Source organism: Spermophilus citellus, assembly GCF_964194105.1.
Source record: "Spermophilus citellus genome assembly, chromosome: 4".
Taxonomy (NCBI): domain Eukaryota; kingdom Metazoa; phylum Chordata; class Mammalia; order Rodentia; family Sciuridae; genus Spermophilus; species Spermophilus citellus.
The window spans coordinates 221,619,985-221,642,398 of record NC_138185.1 but is presented as its reverse complement, the minus strand read 5'-3'; the positions used below and the strand labels follow the sequence as shown (position 1 = coordinate 221,642,398).

Genomic DNA, 22,414 nt, shown 5'->3' with positions numbered 1-22,414 from the left:
TACACTTAAGGCCTGTCAATTTGGTGCTAAAAAAACCTTCACCTTACTGAACTCATTCTCTTAAAGATGCCGAGAAAAACAGAATTTTATTAAAAGCTGCAGATTTACAAGTTTTATGAATAATTCACTTGAATCAAACAACTAAGCAACAAAGGAACGAGTATATATGCCTGTGCCTTTAGAGAGAGCAGTGTGAAGGGATGGACTGGCACAGAGACAAACTTGTCTAATTTTCTGTTTGGAGTCTTTCAGATTTTGCTCATTCTGTTCATTTCCCATATAGAAGCAAATTAAGCAACTGTGGGCCCTACGAATGTGAACACAAAACCCAAAGTGTTTTCCAAAGAGGGCTCGCTTGTCCCGGCAGCAGAGCTCAGTGTGTGGCTCTTCAGGAACATACAGCCCAGCATCTCCTGTCCTTTTCTTTGGCCCTTGCCGCTGCTGCCACCTTGAGGACAGGCGCTCCCTGTGTCCCTGCACTCCTGTCTGCATTGCTGCAACCCGTCCTCCTTCACCCACAACTGTATTTTTACATGTTAGTACATTTTTACTGCCAATAATGTTTCAAATATGGATCCCTTTGTCAAGATACAATCTAAAAATTATAGTCCGTTGATAAGCAGACAAGAAATGTGCTTTTTCTGGTGGATGGAGAATTTCTGAAGAGAACTAAGGTTAGGTTTTAAGACTAATCTATACCTGAAAGGAAATGATGCTAAGGCTCTACATAAAACTAAAGTTGTGCATAGAGACACACAAAACTAAAAAATATTAAAATAAGAAATTACCTGCTGCTTTGCTCTCTTCTTTGGGAGAAACCACCTGTTACAAAAGAAAATACACAACTGTTAACTGGGATCCAGGTTTTGGTGAGGAAAAACCCTGGGCACTAAGAGAACCATAGTTGATAGAATGTGGCCTCAGACCATAATTATTTGTGCTTTGTACTCGCAGGGATAGAGCTGGACACCTAACAGGAAATTCCTGCTCCCTCCCTCTTTCTCTTTCCAGTCAGACAGGATGTCTGTGCATAGTGAGTTCTCAGCAGCACTAGCTCCAGCCTCTGCTCTGCTTGATCCCCAGAGCTTGCTGATGAGTGCTCACTACCCACAAGGCTTTTTCCAGTGGCTGTGCAACACAGGGAAAATAGACTTGAGCTCCAGGGCCAGAAACTTTTACAAATATCCTGTGTCACTTACAGAACAGAACACCAAGGAAGGAAATAGAAGGCACAACTATTCAATCAGTCAGTGCACCGTGGCTGGACTCCCTGGGGTGGAGGAAACGGTCCTCACTTTAGGGTCAGTCAGCTGCACATCATCAGCAGCCACAACAACCCTATGAGGGGGAAACACCCTGACAGTTTCGGAGCCCAGTCAGAGATGACATATAGTGAGGCCTGGAGTTGAGGGAGAGAGCCCTCCTGGTTCTCAGAGGGCATTAGTTTTTGGGCTCCCTAAGGCAGAATGGAAGGAATAAAAAATAGGTAGAAAAGAGACATAAAGAAGAAGTAAGTATGATTTTAATTCAGAAGTTTCATATACTTTTCCAGGCCTATCTCTACCTCAACCTACTGGCTGTTAATTAATCCCTAATAATTAGATTAAGAGAAAAATCACATTTTTAAGAAACCTATAATTTAGGGGACTTTCCAGCTACTGATGGAGATGAGATACTGAAGACCTTAGTCTAAAGATCCTACGTTTGACTGGACAACCAGAAGCCATCTTGAGATCACGAAATTAATATATCACTATTTCATACCTACCACTCCTTTAAAAGAAGAGTGGGGAACCCCAAAGTTGCATCTCTCACTCTCCAGATGGCCTCATTCTCTCCTGCATGTGTATTTCTTGCTTTACTCTCAAAGATCTCTCTCTCTTGAGCTTGCCCCTATTCTCCCTGAATGTGTACGTATATCCACGTTCCTAAATAAACCTCTGTCAATGCCCCTGACCGGTGTGTGCTGAAATTCTTTTCTGTCATAAAAATCAAACACCTCACTGGCCCTGAGTCAAGTTTCCCCCTTTCTTTGGAAACTTGTCAGGCCCTTCTTCAGAGACACCACTTCTCCTGGGACATCCCCGCTGATGCCCAGCCTGAGTCTGGGCCAGTCAATTCTTGCTCACAGTGCTCAGTGCAATTCCTCAGAAACGGGACAGCACTGAAGTGCGCTGTTGCCACCTGGAAAGCCTACTCACCACGGCCCGCTTCGCCTGTCGGGGAGGACTGGGCTGTGGGGACGGCTTCTTGGGTGGCTGTGTGGGCGGCTGCTGCGGCTGCTGGGCTGACTGCTGGGAGTCCTTCTGCTGGGGCGGGGCTGGTTCGGAGCCTTGAGACGGTTGTGACTGTTGTACTTGTGGCACTTGTGGTGTAGGCTGAAGAGATGGGGGCTGTTGCAGCTGATGGGGGGTGTGATGAGGCATCTGTTGTTTTCCTTGTGAGTAAAGATCCAGGATCTGGTGGCAGATATCTAAATGACAGCCAACAATTTCACTTACCACAAAAAAAAAAAAGACATTTTAAATCAAATTTTACCTATGGAAATCCTAGCTATGATTCCCCTATAAGGACCAGTAACCAAGAATCCCATTTGCAACCCACCCCATCATTGCTGTGTGCGAAACTGGGCTGGAATTTTAGCTCATTAAAACTTTATGCTTGGAGAAAGCAAAAATTGTATTAGAGAATTACAGATGTCTCTGAAAAATGGCTTACAGATACCTATTTGGGGAAATTCACTCTTGGGACTCAGGATTTACAGGGACATTCTCAAGGAAGCTGGGCCTGCTCAGATTACCTTCCAAAACATCAACAGGGACATCTTGAACAAACTGCTCCCACCATCTCCTATACATGGGTTTGGAGGTCCATTCTTGTATTTCAAACTTGCACAAGCGTCCTGCGAGATACATCACGGCTACTGCTATGATCTCTGGTTCCCACTGCAGTGACAAGGTGGTGCAGAGACTAGCTCGACAAGGAAAAAAAAAAAAAGAGACTTCTTGTGTATAATCTAATATTTATGGTCACACCAATGCACGGAGATCAGAAGCCATCTATTTGCATGTCAATTTGCTTAGTCATCTAAACATGACAAGTGTTATAAATAAAAAAGCAAGTCTTTAGGTACCAAAATAAGCTACTTCAACCATTGTTACTTATTTGAATGTTCTTTAAAGAATTATAATAATTCTATTATGTTCAAAAACTGCTAATTATGAAACACCAAAGATGGTTTACATACTTTCTTTTGGTGTTGAAATCCTGGCCCCTGCACTCCTCTTCAAGTAAAACCTTATGGGAGGTCAAACATCCTACAAGTCAAATCTAAGAGGAAAAAGCTGCTGTGCTGTCATGGGGCAGCTGGCTCCCAGTCATTGGCATTCTGAGGAACACACTCGAATGCCATCACAAAAAACCAAGTGGGCTCAAAGCATGCAGTTGTCACAATACTCCAGGGTGTTGCGCTGTACGTATATTTCAAGTTGTCAGTAAGATTTCAGCTTTGCACACTACATGGCCCTGCAGGGCAGGAAGAAACCCATTTGCGGAGAAGCAGATGACCTGGACTTCAGCCCCCAGCTCTGCCACTGTCACTTCATACAAAGCAAGTTAATTTTTTTCTACTATAAAAGGAAGCATTTGTATTAAATGACCCAGAAAATCCTTTTAATGACATCAATGTATGAACATGCATACCTGTCATTTACAAATGTCCACGCCATTTGAACCAACTTTTGAATTTTATTTTTATCACCTAGAAATGAGGAAAACAGGTAAATCAATAGAAATGGGGCGGGGAGGGAGAATTCAAAAGAAGCAAAAGCATTTAAGACCTACTGTGTGTCAGCACAGCAAAGATCTTTTGTCTGAGAAATGAGGACAAACAACATGCGTCCACATTCTACCTCTTGTTCTTTTTCCACATGACCTACAATGAACCACCATTTATGGGAAACCTGGCTCTGAAGCTAATTTTATTAGTCTATTTAAAAAATTCTGACTCATTTTCCTGTCTGCTATCACTTGGCAACTGGATGACAGAACCTGTTTATGCATAAAAGGAAACAGCATTAATGGCCACACTACTGAATTGTCTGAACGAGCTATGTCCTGGGTAATGCATTAATACATCAAAACTTCCTATTTTCCTCTTCTGAGAAGCATAAGGGGAATATAAAAACTTCGTTATGGTTTAAATATGAAGTGGTCCCCCCCAAAACACGAGACAATGTAGCAATAGGTGAAATGATTAGATTATGACAGTAGTAACCTAACCAGGGGATTAAACCAGTTGATGAATTAATAATTTGAAAGGACTGCTATGCTGGGTAGTAACTGTTGGCAGATGGGGAGTGGCCAGAGGAAGTAGGTCATTGGGGGGTGTGCCTTTGGGGTTTATAATTTGTCCCTGGCAAGCAGAGCGTGCAGTGTGCAGGTGCTTTCTCCTTCTCCTTCCCTCTCTCTCTCTTTGCTTCCTGGCTGTCAAGAGCTGAGCAGCTCTCCATCTGCTGTCTTTCTGCCAAAATGTTCTGAGTCCCCCATGCCTACAGCAATGGAGTCAGCTGACCACGGACTAAACCTATGAAATGTGAGCCAAAATAAACCTTTCCTCTTCTAAGTTGTTCTTGTATATTTTGGTCACGGGAACAGAAAGCAGACTACCACAGACTTGATTTCAGAATGCAAATGGTCTTCATCTGCAGTGCAGGGAATTGAACCCAGGGGCTCTTTACTGAGCTATACCCTTATCCCCTTTCATTTTTTAAATTTGGAGACAGGGTCTCAGTAAGTTTGGAGGCTGGTCTTAAACTTTCTATCCTCCTTGCCTCAGCCTCCCAAGTCACTGGGATTAGAGGCCTGTACCACCATAACCAGCTGGAAAAGGTCTTTAAAAAACTTTTTCTGGGCTGGGGTAGTAGCACAGAGGTAGAGAGTTCGTCTAGTACATTGGAGGCTCTGGGTTCAATTCTCAGCACCACATAAAACAATAGATAAATAAAATAAAGTTAAAAAAATAAAAACAAAAACAAAACTTCTTCCTCCTTACCTTTAAGTTGTTTTGCATATTTGAGCAGGAATTGGTATGGATGTTCTACCTGTAAATCAAACTTTATGGTCTGTAGTAAGATTCTCTCCAGAACCATTACTTCTTCCTAAAAAGAAAATAACAAATGCTGGGACAGTATTTATAATCACAGGTCTCAAATAGCATTAAAAAAGAGTAAACATTTTCATCTATTTTCTCTTCAAATTACACTTTTACTCTTTATTCCTTCTCTCCTCTCTCCACTCAGGTTCAGACAGTGATAGACTTCCAGAACTTACCATATCAGATGGTTAGCTTAAAAAACATTAGAAACAAAATAAAGATCCTTAGAAATGTTAGCTACTTCCAAACATGCAGAGTCTCACTTTACCAAAGAGACCTTTACTTGATAATTTAAATATACTGTGGTGTCTTTTGAGATTCCCTTGAGAGAATGCAATCACCAAGGGATTTTTACAGGAAACTTGCAGGAAGAGATTGTGACAACCAGTTTTACAAAAACTCACAGTAAGTTGTATTTGTGTGTATGTGTGGGGGGGGCACATCATTTTTGTTTTTAAAACTTTCACTTATCTAAAACAAGCTGTCCCAACACTGTCTACTGAATGAGGAATCATTTTTCTTTTCTTTGAACTGCAGTCTAAACCACACCCACAATGTGGATAATATGTGCATTTATACACATTTTTCTGTTCACAATGTGAATAATTCGTGCATTTATTCACATTTTTCTGTTACATTTAATCTTCTCCTGCAACATGATTAAAAGAATTTGGAAGGGGTAGTTTTATTATTGATCCTCCTTTTAAAATGTTTCTTGATTTTAGCATGTTCCTCACCATCTAGATTTTACTTAATAATCATCCCAGAAATAACCAATAAATAAATAAATGCAAACTGATATTCTGATAGAGAAATCATTAAATATATAGAATGACTAAGGAAAATGAAGATTTCTAAATTATTTGAATGATCATATAATTTTAAAGATTATATTATAAATATAAAGATTTATATTTTATTTAAATCTTTTCAATCCTTTAGTAATAGTCAAGCTTTCTTCTCTATCCTTCACAAGGATTCTACAAGGGTTAACAATGGATATGTATTTCCTGTGTGTGTGTGTGTGTGTGTTTGTAGTACTGGGGATTTAACCCAGGGACACTCTACCACTGAGCTATACCCTCAGCCCTTTGTTTAATTTTTTATTTGGAGAAAGGGTTTTGATAAATTGTTCAGGCTGGCCTCAAACTTGAAATCCTCCTGACTCTGCCTCCCTGGTCGCTGGGATCACAGGTGTGCACAACCATGGCCTGGCCTAGGTATTTTATTTTACTGTTGGTATTGTAAATGGAATCTCTTCTTTTCTCATACTCTATACCTAGTTAATGTTCCTAAACAGGTACTTCTTGACCACTATACAATCCAGCAGTGAAACAAAGTCAAGACACTCTGTGTGGAAGAATGATTAGAGAGAATTACTTGTTTGGTATTAGAGGAGAAAGAGCCTTTTAGAGGACTGAGAACTCTCATCATTAATAGTCATACAAACACACTAACTCTGGGAAGAGGAGCCATGCAGGTGGCTGGCTTTCATTTTGAAGTACAGTATATCCTCACAGAATACTGAGATGACTATATAATGACTTATTATTTCAAATGGCATGGCAAGACTAAGGTTTTTCTATCCTAGTTTCTCAAGCATTCTTTTATGAACACTTTCTAAAATCTCTGAAAGTTTTATACGGTAATATAAATTCTGCCTTTTTTGTTTCCCCTTGGGACTTGGGACTGAACCTAGGGGTGCTTTACCACTGAGCTACCTCCCCAGTCCTTTCTGTTTTTTGAGACAGGGTCTTGTTAAGTTTCCCAGGCTATCCTGGAACTTGGGATTGTCCTGACTCAACCTCCTGAATGACTGGGATTACAGGTGTGTCAACACCGGGTTGCTACCCCCTTTTCTGACTTTTTATTGTTAAAAGCTACTTCCAATGTTTCTTTCAAATTTAGACACAATCTTTTTCCCAATGTGCCAATGATTTCCAGGCTGTGGCCCACCGAGTATTACAAGACAGCCCAGGTCTGCCCTCTCTTTGTATTTCAAATATTCAATAATTGAGTAATTACAGGTCTCCTGCAAACACTTTGCTCAGGGACGATCCACAGCAGTCGTCTGCTGCATCCCCAGGTGGAATGCACCTTGAAATGTCCTTTTTTTTTTTTTAAAGCATTTACCACTGATCATGATCAGACAGCTATTTGTATGATTATTTTATTAACATCTATCCTGCCACTCAACTCCACAATCCATGATAGTAAAAAAATGTCTGTTTGCCAAGTGTTTTATGTCTGGTGCTTAATAAAGTGGCTGAAAACAAATATTTGCTGAATCCATGAGAAATTAATATTACCGGGGAAAACTACACAGTTAAGTAAAAAAGTTCCACACAAATCATGACTTTATTTTCCTTAAATACTTTTGCTGCTTCCCTCAATAACCGCCTCCTTTCTACCAAAAAAAAGTCTCCCCTGCCTCCCCCGTCACGTCAGAGACTGCACATGCTGCAGGAAGGGGCAGAGCGCCTCACACGTGCAGGTCTTATCAGTATGACTAGCTCCCCTTCCCTAGTTTATGAAGCCTTAGTTACAGAACATCTACTTCACTGTGTCTGGACAGGGCCTTGGTTTCCTGATTTGATGGAACAGTGGGTACAGATGGAAAGGGACACCTCAGGATAGAACACACCAGCTGCTGCCATGCATCTGCACCCTTCCTGGTCCCAGATGTGTAAGACACTTAATCTTTAAGTGGCTCTAAATTGCATTTCTGATTATTGTAAATAAGAATTTCTAACAGGTTTCAACTTTTAGAAAGAGGTTAGTGAACTTAATAATTAAACCTAAGGGAAAGGATTATCAACAATGACAATGCATACAAAGCGTCAATATTAACTGCAAACACAATAGGTACAAAAGTGTTCTGGGCCTCTGTTAACTCTGGAATGAGAAATGACTACACATTTCACACACACACATATAAACACTGCTTGACAGAGAACAGAATAGCTGATGTGAGATAACACAAGCTAGATAGGCAAGATAACTACATGAATGTGCTGAGCCTCATCATCTTGGCTTTGTTTTAACTTTGATTTTGTGTTTCCCCCTTAACATTCTTTTGTCATTTTTTCAACAAGTATCTACTGAATGCTAGACCAGCTGCTGTGCTAGCCACCAGACACAGCCTCGCTCTTGCAGATCTTACAGTTGAGAAGGAGAGTTAAATGTGATTATTTGATGTGCGTAGTACTAAGTAGAAGCAGCCTAGCTTAAAAAGTCACATATTGCAGAATTCCAATCTGTGACATTCTTCTGGCAACTGCAAAACTATGGAGATGGTAAAAAGAGCAGTAGTTGTTAGTGGTTGAGGAGGAGGAAGGGATGAGCAGGCAAAGCACCATGATGGAGGATACATATTACACATTTATCCAGACCCAGAGTGTATAAAACCAAGACTGAACCTTAATGTAAACCATGGAATTATCTGCATGAAAATGATGTGTTGAGATAAGTTCATCAATTTTTAACAAATGCACCACTCTGGTGAGGGCTGCCAACAATGGTGGAAGCACCGTGCACTGTGGGACAAAGGGGACATGGGAACTCCCCATACCATCCTTTTCATTTTGCTATGAACCTAAAACTGATTTTAAAAATTGATTCTTAAAGAAAAAAAGTCTATCAATTACAAGCTGTGATAAATACATCATTAAGGATAATTAACAAGGGCTCTAAGGATTACAAGAGGGGGACCTTGATAGGAATGAGGGTGGAAGAACACTGACTCAGAAGCTAGCTGGAAATGTGACCCTGCTCTCCCTATGCCACCAAGTGCTGACGATAAGGAGAGAATTTTTGCTCATCGCTCTCGTGTGTCATTGCCCTTAAGGGGCTCAGGATGCTGCTTGGCACATTGGAAAATACTACCTCATCTTCTCTCCTGTCTCACCAAGCAAAGGGTGTCTTCTAAATAAGGACCCTTTAGGAACTCACGGGCCTGGCAGACAGGCACTAGGGCCATTGTCAGCTCAAGAACCGTATCACAGGAATCAAGATTTGAAGGCAGGAAGTTACAGTTCTTACCTTTGGATCATCTCCAAACTGGCCAAACTGTACATCGTTTAATAAACTACGAGCTGTTTTGATGATATCTTTACATTTTTTTGGTGTTTCTTCTACTTTCCCAGCCAGAAAGAGACAACAAGCTCCTGTCACCTGAGAGAGAGACAAAAGCTCTTGAATTTTGTTAGCAAAGGTCATCCAGGAATAGATACAAGGGTTTCTGACCTTCACAATAAAGGAATCCCTCTATTCTCCTTGTCATTCATCAATATGCTGATATTCTAAAAAAAGTCTAAAGGACATTTAACACACCTGAAAAAAAATTAGGCTTTGTAAATTATTTAAAAAGAGAAAGGTTAATTTTCTTTTGCCTATACCTTCTTTCCTTCCTGTTGCAGTCTGAATGTGTGTGTTCCCTCAGAGGTCACATGCTGAAACTGAATGCCAGTGTGGTAGTATCTACAAGTGTTTTTTTTTTTTTTTTTTTCAGTTGAAAAAATTTGTTCTTTTTAGATATACATGATAGTACAGTGTACTTTGACATTATAAATGCATGGAGTGTAACTTATTCTAATTAGGATCCCATTCTTGAGGTTGTACATGATGTGGTGTTTCACTGGTGGTGTTTTCATACATAAACATAGGAAAGTCACGTTAGACTCATTCCACTGTCTTTCCTATTCCGATCCCTCCTCCCTTCCCTTCATTCCCCTTTGTCTAATCCAATGAACTTTTATCCCCCCCACACTTGTTTTGTGTTAGCATCTGCATATCAGAGAGAACATTCAACCTTTGTTTTTTGGGATTTGCTTATTTCACTTAGCATGATAGTTTCCAGATCCAGCCATTTACCAGCAAGTCATAAAGTCATTCTTTTTTGTGGCTGAATAATATTCCATTACGTATCTATACCACGTTTCCTTTATCCATCTGTTGAAGGACACTTTGGTTGGTTCAATAGCTTAGCTATTGTGAGTTGAGCTGGTATAAACATCGAAGTGGCTGCATCACTGTAGTATGCTGATCTTAATTCCTTTGGGAATATACCAAGGAGTGGTATAACTGGGTCAAATGGTGGTTTGATTCCTAGTTTCGAAATCTCCATATTGCTTTCCAGAGTGATTGCACCAATTTTGCAGTCTAGAAGGGGAGTTTTTGGAAGGTGATCCCCTCATGAATGAGATTACTGTTCTCCCATCATCAGGGGAGGACACAACAAAAGGTGCCCTCTATGAGGAACAGACCCTTACTCGACACTGAACCTGCCAGTCCCTTGATCTTGGACCCTGAACTCTTCAGAACTGCGAGGAGTATGTTTGTTATTCATAGATGATCCAGCCTAAATGACTGTGTTATAACATCCCAAAAGGATTAAGACACTGTCCCTTCAGTTGCCTCCAGCTGACTGCAGTCCCTGTGTCACTGAGGTGAGAGCTGCTCTTTCTTTGTTGTCTCCTGACCCACTCCTATCCTTCCATATTCCATGCTCTTCACATAATCAGGATCACACTGGATGTCACTGTGCCAGGGAACAAAGCTCATTTTGACACTGTCTCCTTCTTCAAGAAATCATAAACTAAAGAGTAAGGCATACAAATCAAAGCAAAATCTTAAAACAAAAAAACTAGCAAAATGAACCTTCCTCGTAGGTCTGATTCTGTCGTCTTTTAACCAGTTCACCGTCTGACTGAAGTCAAATGTCCTCAATCTGATATTCGAGACTCTCCCTGGTTTACTTTCCCATGCAGGGTTTCATCATTCCCCTCCTGACAGAGTTCCAACTGGGCTGTTAGTGTGCAGTGCCTTCCCTGCATCCACTGGAACTGTTTCCACTGGACTGCTCCCCTAGCCCATCTTGGCACACCTACACCCACTACCCTCAAGACTTAATTTAAACTGCTAGCACTTCCCCGATCCCTCCAACATGTAATTAATGTCCCCTTGAATGCCACAGCCCTGTATCTATACCTCTCCTACGGCCTCACTTAAGTTCAGATTTATTTTGGAAAAGGTAATAAGAAAGTACACTTTCATACAAAGTGCAATATGACTGTGGTTTCTACTGACCTAAGTAAAAAAAGACTTGAACATGGTTAATTGGAAAATACAAAGTTCAAACTTGATTTTTTAAAAATACACAGTGTCTACCAGATAAAAATCAACCCTTTCTGGAAAATAAAATGAGACACTATAATTAGTCCACCAAAATGTAAGAAACAATAACATGTAATAGAGAATGACAAAATTCAAACACTTACATATCTTGGGAATTGCTTGAAGGAATGGAACATATAAAAGCGATGAAAATAAATTATTCCAGTTGCCAGGGTGTCATAGTGTCTGTTGTTCTAGTTAAGGACTTTTAGTCAATAATTTTTTACAGGTTATATTCTTAGTTAAACGTAGAAAAGAAATAAAGACAAGCAACAATGTCAGCGGCAAACAATACCAGTGGCAAAGCAGGTAGATGGAATCTGAGGGACCAGAATTCTGATACAAGCCTTGCGACACACTTCACCTGAGATCTTAATGGGTGTTGGTTTTCTTCCTGGGGCCTGACTGCTCAGTGGTTAAGTCTACACATTTAAATGTGAACTAGAAAAAGGAAAACCCCTGCAGAGCCAGGCAATCAGAACAAGAGTCAAACAACAAGGATATTTAACAACTGTCCTAGAACAGAGAAATGACTGGATATTTTATCTACAATATCTAATTAATTCTTGGTGGTGGTGGGGAACCTATCTGTAACAGATTCCAAGAAAAATTAGGATACAGCCCCAAACGTGTGCCCACATCAAAGATGAATCTAGCCCCCTCTCGGCGGTACCGGGCCTCAGTGGCTGGATCGAGTCCTTCAAGTTGCGAGGGTGTATGAGCCAGGTCTTTCTTATCCCAGTACCAACATGGTTTTGTGTGGTCCAGGTTTGCTGACGTTACCGAAGGGCTTGAATTTTCTTTATTTTCCTTCATTTATTGGAGTAGACTTGTTCTTTCCAAAAGGTTGTCTGAAAACTTTAGAATCCTAAGAGAAAAATAAAATAAAAATGCAAGTTGAAAAGGGATGCTAAACTAAGGAAACCTAACCATTACAGGCAATCTATAATGACAGAATGCACTTGATTTTGAATCAAAACTCCCTACAGAAACTGTGCCATACTGATTGCCAGTTAGAACCAAAGGCTAACCTCCAAAGCCAATTCAATACACCTACGTGACTTTAATATCAATAAATCCCAGATGTCATGATTACTTAGAAGATCATTTTCTCCTCATCTGGAACATAAAGGTTTAAATCTAGGTAAAATATTGGAAGAAACTAAGCATATCTTACACTTCCTTTCTGTCTTTATTGATAGAAACTGTTTCATGTTTGTCTAGATTCCATTCTTCAGTAAAGCCCAGGTCTGTCTTAATCCCCTACAAAGATTTATGCTCCCAAACTATCCCTCTCTCCCATCTAGTATCACATTTTCCCTTTTGTAGTTTACTTGCCTTTACCTAGGCACTTTAACTTATAAAAGCCGTAGGATTTGGTGAATTCACCTCCAGGAACTGAGCAATATGAACCAGGGGAGGCCTGAGAAGGTGGGTGGAGGGAGGCAGTCTATGAGGAAGGAGGCCTTCAGGCTGTGCTTGCTTTCTTATCCTTTCCCTTTCTTTCATTCGGAACACACAGATTCTCTAAAAGCTGCACATCGACAGAAAAGAAAAACAAGGAGCTCATCTGGAGGCCATTCTAACATGTAAGTCCCTTGTGAATTGACTCAGGGACAATACACATTTTTCAAATGTGGCAGAAGGGTTCCAAAGGAGGTGGCCGGAGCCAGGTTAGTCTGTTGAGCAGAAAACATGGCTGTGGCCTATCTCTGGCCCACCAGTTCATTTGGAAGCCTAATTTGCTCTGCATACCTGCCTTATTTCTGATGGGAAAGGTGAAATGGCAGAGCTGAGTAGTCTCCTCTTCCCACCTGCTAGCTGAGATTGTCCTACAAATTTATACTTTTGTATACAATATTGATTAAATTGGGCAGTGCCTGGTTGGGGGAACAGTTAACTAAAACCCCAGAAGCTATTAATCCAAAAGTTCGGCGATTTACTGTTGGCAAGGCTAAGGAGAAAGCAGCGGGTATCTCAAATATTGCCAGTGGGAGAACAAAATGGTACAACTGTCACAGAGGGTGAGTTGGCCATAACTAACAAAATGACATACACATTTGCTCTTTGACCAAGCAATCCCACGGCTAGGAATCTTCTCTAGAAATACAGTCACAAATATAAAATAACATATGCATAAGATCATTCCCGCAGTGTTATTTGTAATGGCAAATCCACAGATAACCCAAATGTTCAGCAACAAGGAACTAGCTGAATGGAATATGGTACATGACTATAGCAGCATACTCTGAGGCTGTTACAAAGAATAAAAATGGTACTGTAAGGATTGGAGAGATTTTCAGAATTGGCAAAAAGCAGGGTGGTATACACAAAATGCTAACGTCTAGGTGAGAAAGGAGAGAAAAGAACTGCTATTTTCTTGGTCCCTAATTTTTTTTTTCCAATTAAAAAAAAGATTAGCAAAAGGAAACGGGGAAGAACAGGATAGAAAAGACAGCGATGGGAACAGGACTTCATTGAGTCTTTTTATATAGCTGACTTTTAGAAAACCTTTTATTTTAAAAATATGTAGCTTTACAGAAAAATTATAAAGATAGTACAGAGTTTATCAATGCCCTTCACTCAGTTTCCTGAGTTAACACCTTACATAAACATGGTGCTCAAGATTTAATTTTGGTATAACAGTAAAGAAACTACACCTTTTACTTGGATTGTGTTTCCCCACAATCCCTTTTTCTGTTCTAGGATCTGGTCTAGGATGCTACACTGCATTTAGTTGTCGTATTTCCTTTGCACTGTCTTCTTACAAAAATCGCTCAGTTTTTCAGTCTTCCTTGTTTTCCATGCCCTGGTCAGTTTTAAAGAGAAGCAGGCAGGTCTTCTGATTTGTCTGTTTTCCCAGGAATGCAGTTTTAGGGGAGAATGCCACAGAGGTTAAGTGTCCTCCTCATCACATCATGTTAGAGGACTGGTGACATCAAGAGACTTTTTATAGCTGAGGCTAACTATGACCACTTGTTAAGATGGGGGTCTGCTAGGTTTCTCATTGTAAATTATTATTTTTCCATTTTGATTTTCTACTTCAGAAACCAGTCACTAGATTCAGCCCAATGTCCTTACTGGAGGATAAGGGAACAAAGTTCCACCTTTTTTGAGGGAGCAATATTAAAGAATCTGTGGACATATGTTAAAACCACCATAGCAATTAGAAAATACTACATAATGCAAGCAAGTATGTAAATACATTTCTTCTAAGAGAGTCACCAACTAATTTTAACATTCATCTAAGAATCCTGCCTAAAACAGTTTGTGTGTGTGTTTGAGACTGGGGTTTCTCTATGTTGTCCATAGCTCTGGGTTCAAGCCATCCTCCTGCCTCTGCCTCCTGAGTAGCTGGGGTGACATCTAGCTGTTGTGTTCTCATGGTGACCTTCCATCTCATTCACTTCTTCAATGTATATTATTTAGAATTCTTTTCTAAGAAAGATTTGTTCTTTCTTTCTCACTTACTTGTTTATGTCTTACTTATGGGTATTTATTTTATTCCTTGAGTTATAAATAATAATAATACCATTATTCTCTTGATAAAATTGTTTTACCATAGCCCCTGGAAGATCTTTCAGGTTGGCTTCCATGTTACTTTCTAACTTTGACTTTTTGGTCATGTAAATACTTAAGTATTAATAAAAGTAACTAAAACTAAAAAAGTAAATCTCAAAGTCAACTCGTGGGCAACAGAAAATTATTTCAAGTAATTGCTGATATCATTATACCCTCAGTGAGACGTACTCTAAGGATAAAAAGAATCTCAGAGAAATCTTAAACTTCATTACACTGTCAGTAGTAGCATTAAAATTGTAATTTTCACCCCTTCCTTTTTGGTATATTATAGGATATACAGAAACAAATATGTAAATGTTAATGTTAGGAACCAAGATTTTCTGTGCAAAGAAAATAAATATGCATGCACAAAGTTAAAGGTTAAGAAAAAAACGTACAATGCTAAACTTTAATTGAAAATATAAAAATAAATCACACTCAATATATATATATATATATATATATACACACACACACACACATATGTGCCAGTTCTTTCCACTTAGAAAGAAGTAGTGACACTCCCATCATCAGGAACAATCCAGTGACCAAGTTTTAGTTCTTTCAAAACCATTCCATCTAAAAGGAAGCAAGCTATTTTCCAGTCTGGAGTAGAGGCCTTCTTGGGTTGTAAGCAGGCAGTTTACCAAGACAGGAGCCATTAGGAAGAGTGAACACTAGATACATTCAGCAAAATGTGAATATTAAAAAGAAAAAATGCCTGTTCTTGACTGTAAAATACTGAATAAAAACCGAGTCCACAGTAATACGGGTGGGGTGTGTGTGGACAAAAGCATAACCTAAATTCAACTAAGCCTGTAGACTTTTTTTGGGGTTTTTGGTGGACACAACATCTTTATTCTATTTTTATGTGGTGCGAACCCACCGCCCTGCACATGCTAGGCAAGCGCGTTACCATTTGAGCCACCTCCCCAACCCAAGCCTGTAGACTTAACTTCTAGTTTATAGTAATACTGGGGTAGAACAAGTTAAACAGCATAAGGAAACTAAAAAGTTAATGTCACTAAGTATGGTGGTGTAGGCCTGTAATCTCAGTGACTTGGGAGGCTGAGGAAAGAGGATCACAATTTGAGGCCTGCCTGAGCAATTTAGACCCTGACAAAATAAAATAAAAAGGATCGGGATGTTGCTCAATGAGTGTCCCTGGTTTCATCCCCAGTAACTCCTCCAATCACCCCCCACAAGTCAATGTCATGAAAAAATAAAATGATGGTAAGGAGGAACTGCCCTAGATTTAAAAAAGCTAAAGATCCAAACAACCAAATGCAATGAGAACCTTGATTAGACCCCCCCCCCCCGGCCATTTTTGGTGGTACTGGGGACTGAACCCAGGGCCTTGTGCATGCGAGGCAAGCATAGTACCAACTGAGCTATATCCCCAGCCTCCTCACCTCTTTTTAACTACAAAAGAAATAAGGATTGAGAAAAATTCAAATATGTACTGGATAATAAGGGAATCTCTGTGAATTTTCTTAGGATTAATAATATTGTTATAATATAAAATAATATTGTCACATAGGAGAATGACTTTATTCTTAGTAGATACAGGGCAACATTTCACACTAAGTGTCATGATGTCTGCAACTTACTTTCAAACTGTTTGGCTATAACAAAATCAGAGAGCAAAAGTGGCAAAATGTTAACATGTGTACAGTCTAGGCCATAGGTACACAAGTTCTATTCTTTAATGTAAAAATAGGATGGGGGTAAAAATCAGATAGGACTCCTTAGGGGACCAGAAGGGCTCTTTATTTCCTTACTGCCACTAGCCCATATCCCTCAGTAGCTGAGGAATGTTTGCTCATATGTGGGTATGGTTTTATAAACTACAACAGAAAGAAAAGTGCATTATTGTGTAGTTGATTAATTTTTACAAAGTAAACACATCTGTGCAACTCCATTCAACTGAAAACCAGAATACAGCCTGCCTCAGTCTGGCTGGGCACAGAATCACGAGCCACTCAAGCAGGAATAAAACTTTATTTTTGAAAAAGCCGCCAATACTCCGTTCAGGCCGGCAAGCCAAAACCGGTCCACCCACGTGCGCGCGCCTACCTGAACCAGCCCCCCCCCCACTCCCCCGGAATTCCCTCCTACTATCCTTCCCCAACCAATGGGAACTCTCCAGGAGTCCCGTAACAGGCCAAGGTGAACAGCAGGAGTCCAATTTCCATATGAATGTAAATCTTAACATAATCATATCATCTCAATGGCTAGCTGGCATCACCTTACAACCGAAAGTGCCATGCATCATATTATTTGCTTGTGGCTCCTAGCATCTGCCCCCTTCTGTTTAATTAAGCAACAGGCAATGTGGCTAGGGACCGTGCCTGTTAGGTATGTCCAATTCAACATATGGTTCTTACCCGTCATCGGAAAACTGACCTCTAGGGGTCAGCCTCCTGTCTTAGGTTGATACCACTGCAACTGAATCATACCCGTCGCTGACTACCGGTCCAGTATATAGCCATACCTGTGGATAGGCCTATGCACCAGTGGGGGGGTGAAGTTCTTTGCCTCACCTCAGTTGGCCACCAAAATTAGACCATCACTAGTAGAAGGGAGGAGGATACAGAAATGCCATGATATCAAGTCAATAGATGGCTCTTTAGGAAAAATTGCATCACTGGTGACACTACAGCAAAGATACGCCAGCACTGCCATAATTCGCTGCATCAACAGATAGAGCACAATACATACAAGTGATACATAGTCCAGGCAAGTTTTGTAAGCAGTTCAAAGTGGAGGAATCTATCAATATGTCCATTTCCTCCCAAAATAAATCGACTCAGTGATTGAGCATTACTTGTTGAGTTATTATTCATTGATGCATCAGTTTATACAGTTTGTTGTGATAATTATTGAAGAAGTTGTAGTTTGGTTTCATCTTTGTCTTCACTGGCACTGGGATGAAAATAGGGATTGACAATGATGTTAAGGAAAGAGAAAAAAAAAATGTAACATTTCAACAGGTATTAAGAAAACAATTTTTAGAACAATTTACATTATCCTGAACAGAATTATTAAATATAATGAAAAGGAAAGGTGAAAGTAAACAAACAGATCTGTTAACCTGCTTATTTGTACACATATTAAAACAGTCTTCAACAGCTGTTTACCCAAATTAAATTAAACCATTAAAATCACGTGAATAATAAAAAAAATTTGGGATCCATATTTTTATGAGCACTCCTCATATATGATATATGGACGTACGCACACACAGACATACAACACAAAACAGAAATGTGCACACGTAACATACAACATATAAGACAATAGTAAAGGCCTTGTAGATTACCTAGGTGAAATCTCCATTGCAATGTTTAAAAACTCCATAGTCAAAAAATAAAACTGATCAGAAAAACATTAATTTATGTCTGTATGAGCTCAAAATTAAAATGGAACTTTATGATGTGGGAAAAGCAATAATAAAATAGATATTGAAAAAAGCATCCTGGTTGATCACTGTCGAAGATGTAAGAATAGCCAAGCTGGAGTTCTGGATATCAGCTGTTATGGATTTGAGTCAAATCATCTTCTTTTTCTATAGAAATTGTTTTAGTTAATCTCTCTGGAATTCAAATCGGCTGCTGTTCCTCCTGAGGAAAAACACAGACAGAGCCCCGACTCCAGACTATCACTGGATCCGGACCTTTCCATTGTCCTGTTAGACTATCTTTCCAAAGTACCTTAGGCTTATGTACATTTTTTGGATACAAATGTCTTTCCGCAGCACTAAGTCCCGATGAATCCAAATTTAAAAAGTTTAGAGTAAAAAGGGTTATTTTAAGTTTATCTTTGGGGGATATATACCCCTTTCCAATTCCCTCCTTTTGTTTTAATAAGTACATTTTAATAGTTTGATGAGCTCTTTCAACTATGCCTTGTCCTTGTGGATTGTATGGAATTCCTGTTATGTGAGTAATGCCAAATGATGAGCAAAATTGTTTAAAAGAGGTGGAAGTATAACCAGGACCATTGTCCGTTTTTAACTGTTTTGGAACGCCCACAGTGGCAAAATTTTGTAAGCAATGAGCTATAACATCTTTAGTTTTTTCTCCGGCATGAAGGGAGCCCATCAAAAATCCGGAAGAAGTATCAACTGTAACATGTAAATATTTTAATTTTCCAAATTCTGGCAAGTGTGTGACATCCATCTGCCAAATATGGTTAGGTATCAGTCCTCTAGGATTGACTCCAAGATTAACTTGTGGTAAAAATGTCACACAATTTTGACATTGTTTTATTATATGTCTGGCTTGTTCTTTAGTTATTTTAAAACGCTTTTGTAAAGTATTAGCATTGACATGGAACCTTTTATGAAAATTTATAGCTTCTTCTATTGTGGAGAAAATATGTACGTCATGTGTAGATTTATCTGCTAGTTCACTGCCCATACTAAGGGCTCCAGGCAATCCTGTATGCGCCCTGATATGTCCTATAAAGAATGGATCTTTTCTGTCCCAGATTAGACTTTGTATAGCGGAAAACAAAGAGGAAACAGTAGAAGAAGGTGAAATCCTACCAGCATCTTCAAGGGATACTATAGCATTAACTACATACTGACTATCAGAAAATAAATTAAATACAGAATCTTTAAACATCATAAAAGCTTGTAATACTGCATTAAGCTCTACCTTTTGAGCTGATTGATTGGGTACTAAAAATGTAAAAGTTTGATCAGGAGTAACTACTGCTGCTGTACCATTGTTTGACCCATCAGTGAATATATTTGGAGCATTTATGATAGGGGTTTTTCTTGTCATTTTTTGAAAAACTACAGGATACTTAGACCAAAAAGACAACAAAGGATTAGATGGTAAGTGATTATCAAATGAAACACTAGTTTTACACATGATTATTGCCCAAGTATTTAACTCATTAGCTAACTCATCAATTTGATCCATAGTATATGGAATAATAATTTTATTGGGAGAAATCCCAAACACTCCCTTTGCTGCTTTTATTCCTTTGAGTATTAATTGTCCTACAGCCTCAGGATATCTAGTAAGAATAGTGTTAGGAGAATAAGATAAATGTATCCACAATAATGGACCTTCTTGCCAAAATACTCCTGTAGGAATATTTTTTGTTGGTAGTACAATAAATAATAAAGGCAAACATATCAATTCTATCCAAATGCATATTTTCCATATATGTTTCAATGATTTTTAATGCTTTTCTTGCTTCAGGCGTTAACATGCGGGGTGAATTTGGATCTGATGGACCTTTTAGAATATCAAATAAAGGTCCCAACTCTCCTGTTGGTATGCCTAGATAAGGCCTTATCCAATTTATGTCTCCCAATAACTTTTGAAAGTCATTAAGTGATTTGAGTTGATCTACTCGTATTTGAATTTTTGGTGGACGGACCATGTTTGAGGATAATAGAACTCCTACATAATTAGTTGGAAGATTTAATTGTACTTTATCTATTGCTATCTCTAGATTATAATTTTTCAATAAGTTTGTAAGTGTGGCATAACATTCTAGCAATGTGTTTTTATCTTTATGTGCCAATAACACATCATCCATATAGTGAAATATGTGTAGTTCAGGATTTTGATTTCTAAGTGGCTGGATTGCTTTATTAACATAAATTTGACACATAGTTGGGCTGTTAGCCATCCCTTGAGGGAGTACTTTCCATTCATATCTCTGATCAGGACCTTCATGATTCAGTGCAGGGATAGTAAATGCAAAATGTGGACTATCCTCGGGATGAATTGGAATTGAAAAGAAACAATCTTTAATATCTATAGCTAAAACATGCCAGGTTTTTGGTAAAGCAGACAATTGGGGAATCCCTGATTGAGCAGGTCCCATAATAACCATCTCATTATTAATGGCTCTTAAATCTTGTAATAATCTCCATTTACCAGATTTCTTTTTAATGACAGAAATGGGAGTATTATGGGGGGATACGGAAGGTTGTATATGTCCTTCCGCTAATTGTTGTCTGACCAAGTCATGGGCTACTTGTATCTTTTCTTTAGTCAGGGGCCACTGAGGAACCCACACTGGTCTTTCTGATTTCCAAGTAATTTTGATTGTCTCAGTGGCCCTTTCTGAAAACCCAATCCATGTCTATTTATTTCTTGATCTATTTGAATAGGTGCTGTCATACCTTGTTCTTGTTCTCTTAATCTTTTTTCTTTCCTAAAGCCTTGTTCAGCCCTAGTAGTGGGCGCGTTAGGATTGATGTTATTTGTTAATGTCAATCCTAATTGATCTAGGACATCTCGTCCCCATAAATTTACGGGAAGATGATCCAATACATAGGGCTGTATAGTTCCTTCACATCCTTCAGGATCCCTCCAATCTAATACCATAGCACTTCTATGGGGATTTGTTGCCACTCCTAGGCCTCGAAGCGTTTGAGTGGCTTGTTGTAATGGCGAATGTTTTGGCCATTCTTGACGAGATATGATGCTGAGGTCAGCTCCTGTGTCCAGCAGCCCATTAAAGTCATGTCCTTGAATATTTAATTTTAGCATTGGGTGAGAATCTAAATTTAAAGACAGCATAGCCCAATCTACACCTGTGGAGCCTAATCCCTTGGAACCTCTTTCTACATTACAACTGGAAAATTTATCATGCAGGCTGGGTATTATTAATAACTGTGCTATTCTATCTCCTGGTGAAATTACTGATATACCTCTTGGAGAACTAGCTATAATTTTTATTTCACCCTCATAATCGGGATCAATTACCCCAGGACTTATCATAAGTCCTTTTAATGTAGAAGAACTTCGTCCCAATAATAAGCCTACTGTTCCCTGGGGAAGAGGTCCTTTTACTCCTGTGGGAATGATTTGAACTCCCATCTCTGGAGTTAGTACTGCTCTGGCAGAGGCGCAGATGTCCAACCCTGCGCTCCCTCTAGTTTGTCTGATGAGGGATTTAATGGATAATGCGTCCTGGGCACTACCTTGATGGTGCTGTTGGGTTCCTCCATTGCCCCATATATTTGTGGTTTTGGGCCCCAGGGCATTGGGCCCTCTAGTCCGTTTTTTGGCAATGGAGCCTGATACCTTTCTCCACGATATCGTGGGTAAACACTTGGTCCTTGTCCGTTTTTTGATAATGGAATACCCTCTATGGTGGTTTGAGAACGGCATTCATTAGCCCAATGTTTCCCTCTATGGCATCGTGGGCAAATACCCGGTATTCTATTCCTTTGATACCTAGTTTTGTTAAACCCTCCTCTTATGGGGCAACTCCTTTTAAAATGTCCTGTTTGATTACAATTATAGCATGTTTTTGGCCTGGCATCTAAAGCCTGTTGTACTGCTGCTAAGACTTGCCCTTGTTCATTAATGTCTCTACATAATTTAATATATGTGTTTAAATCTTCATGTCTCCATGGTCTAATGACCTCTCTGCAGCAACAATTTACTTGGTCATAAGCCAGTTGTTTTATAAATGGCATTGCCTGTTCTGTATTTCCAAATATTCTAGAGGCTGTCTGAATAAGCCTATCTACAAATTCAGCGTAAG

General features: G+C 39.4%; 1 protein-coding gene across 1 annotated transcript in view; it reads right to left on the bottom strand.

Moving 5' to 3' along the window:
• CCNK (cyclin K) overlaps nucleotides 1–22,414 on the bottom strand; it is a 37,051-nt gene that overhangs the window by 5,941 nt on the left and 8,696 nt on the right. Inside the window, exons 2-9 of the mRNA XM_081292004.1 lie at nucleotides 11,949–12,197; nucleotides 11,434–11,515; nucleotides 9,197–9,328; nucleotides 5,054–5,159; nucleotides 3,703–3,760; nucleotides 2,801–2,970; nucleotides 2,202–2,473; nucleotides 789–822 (exon numbers count right to left, since the gene is read on the bottom strand). Coding sequence (XP_081148130.1) covers nucleotides 789–822; nucleotides 2,202–2,473; nucleotides 2,801–2,970; nucleotides 3,703–3,760; nucleotides 5,054–5,159; nucleotides 9,197–9,328; nucleotides 11,434–11,515; nucleotides 11,949–12,145 — 1,051 coding nt within the window. The 5' untranslated portion in view covers nucleotides 12,146–12,197. The remainder of the gene's footprint in view (nucleotides 1–788; nucleotides 823–2,201; nucleotides 2,474–2,800; nucleotides 2,971–3,702; nucleotides 3,761–5,053; nucleotides 5,160–9,196; nucleotides 9,329–11,433; nucleotides 11,516–11,948; nucleotides 12,198–22,414) is intronic.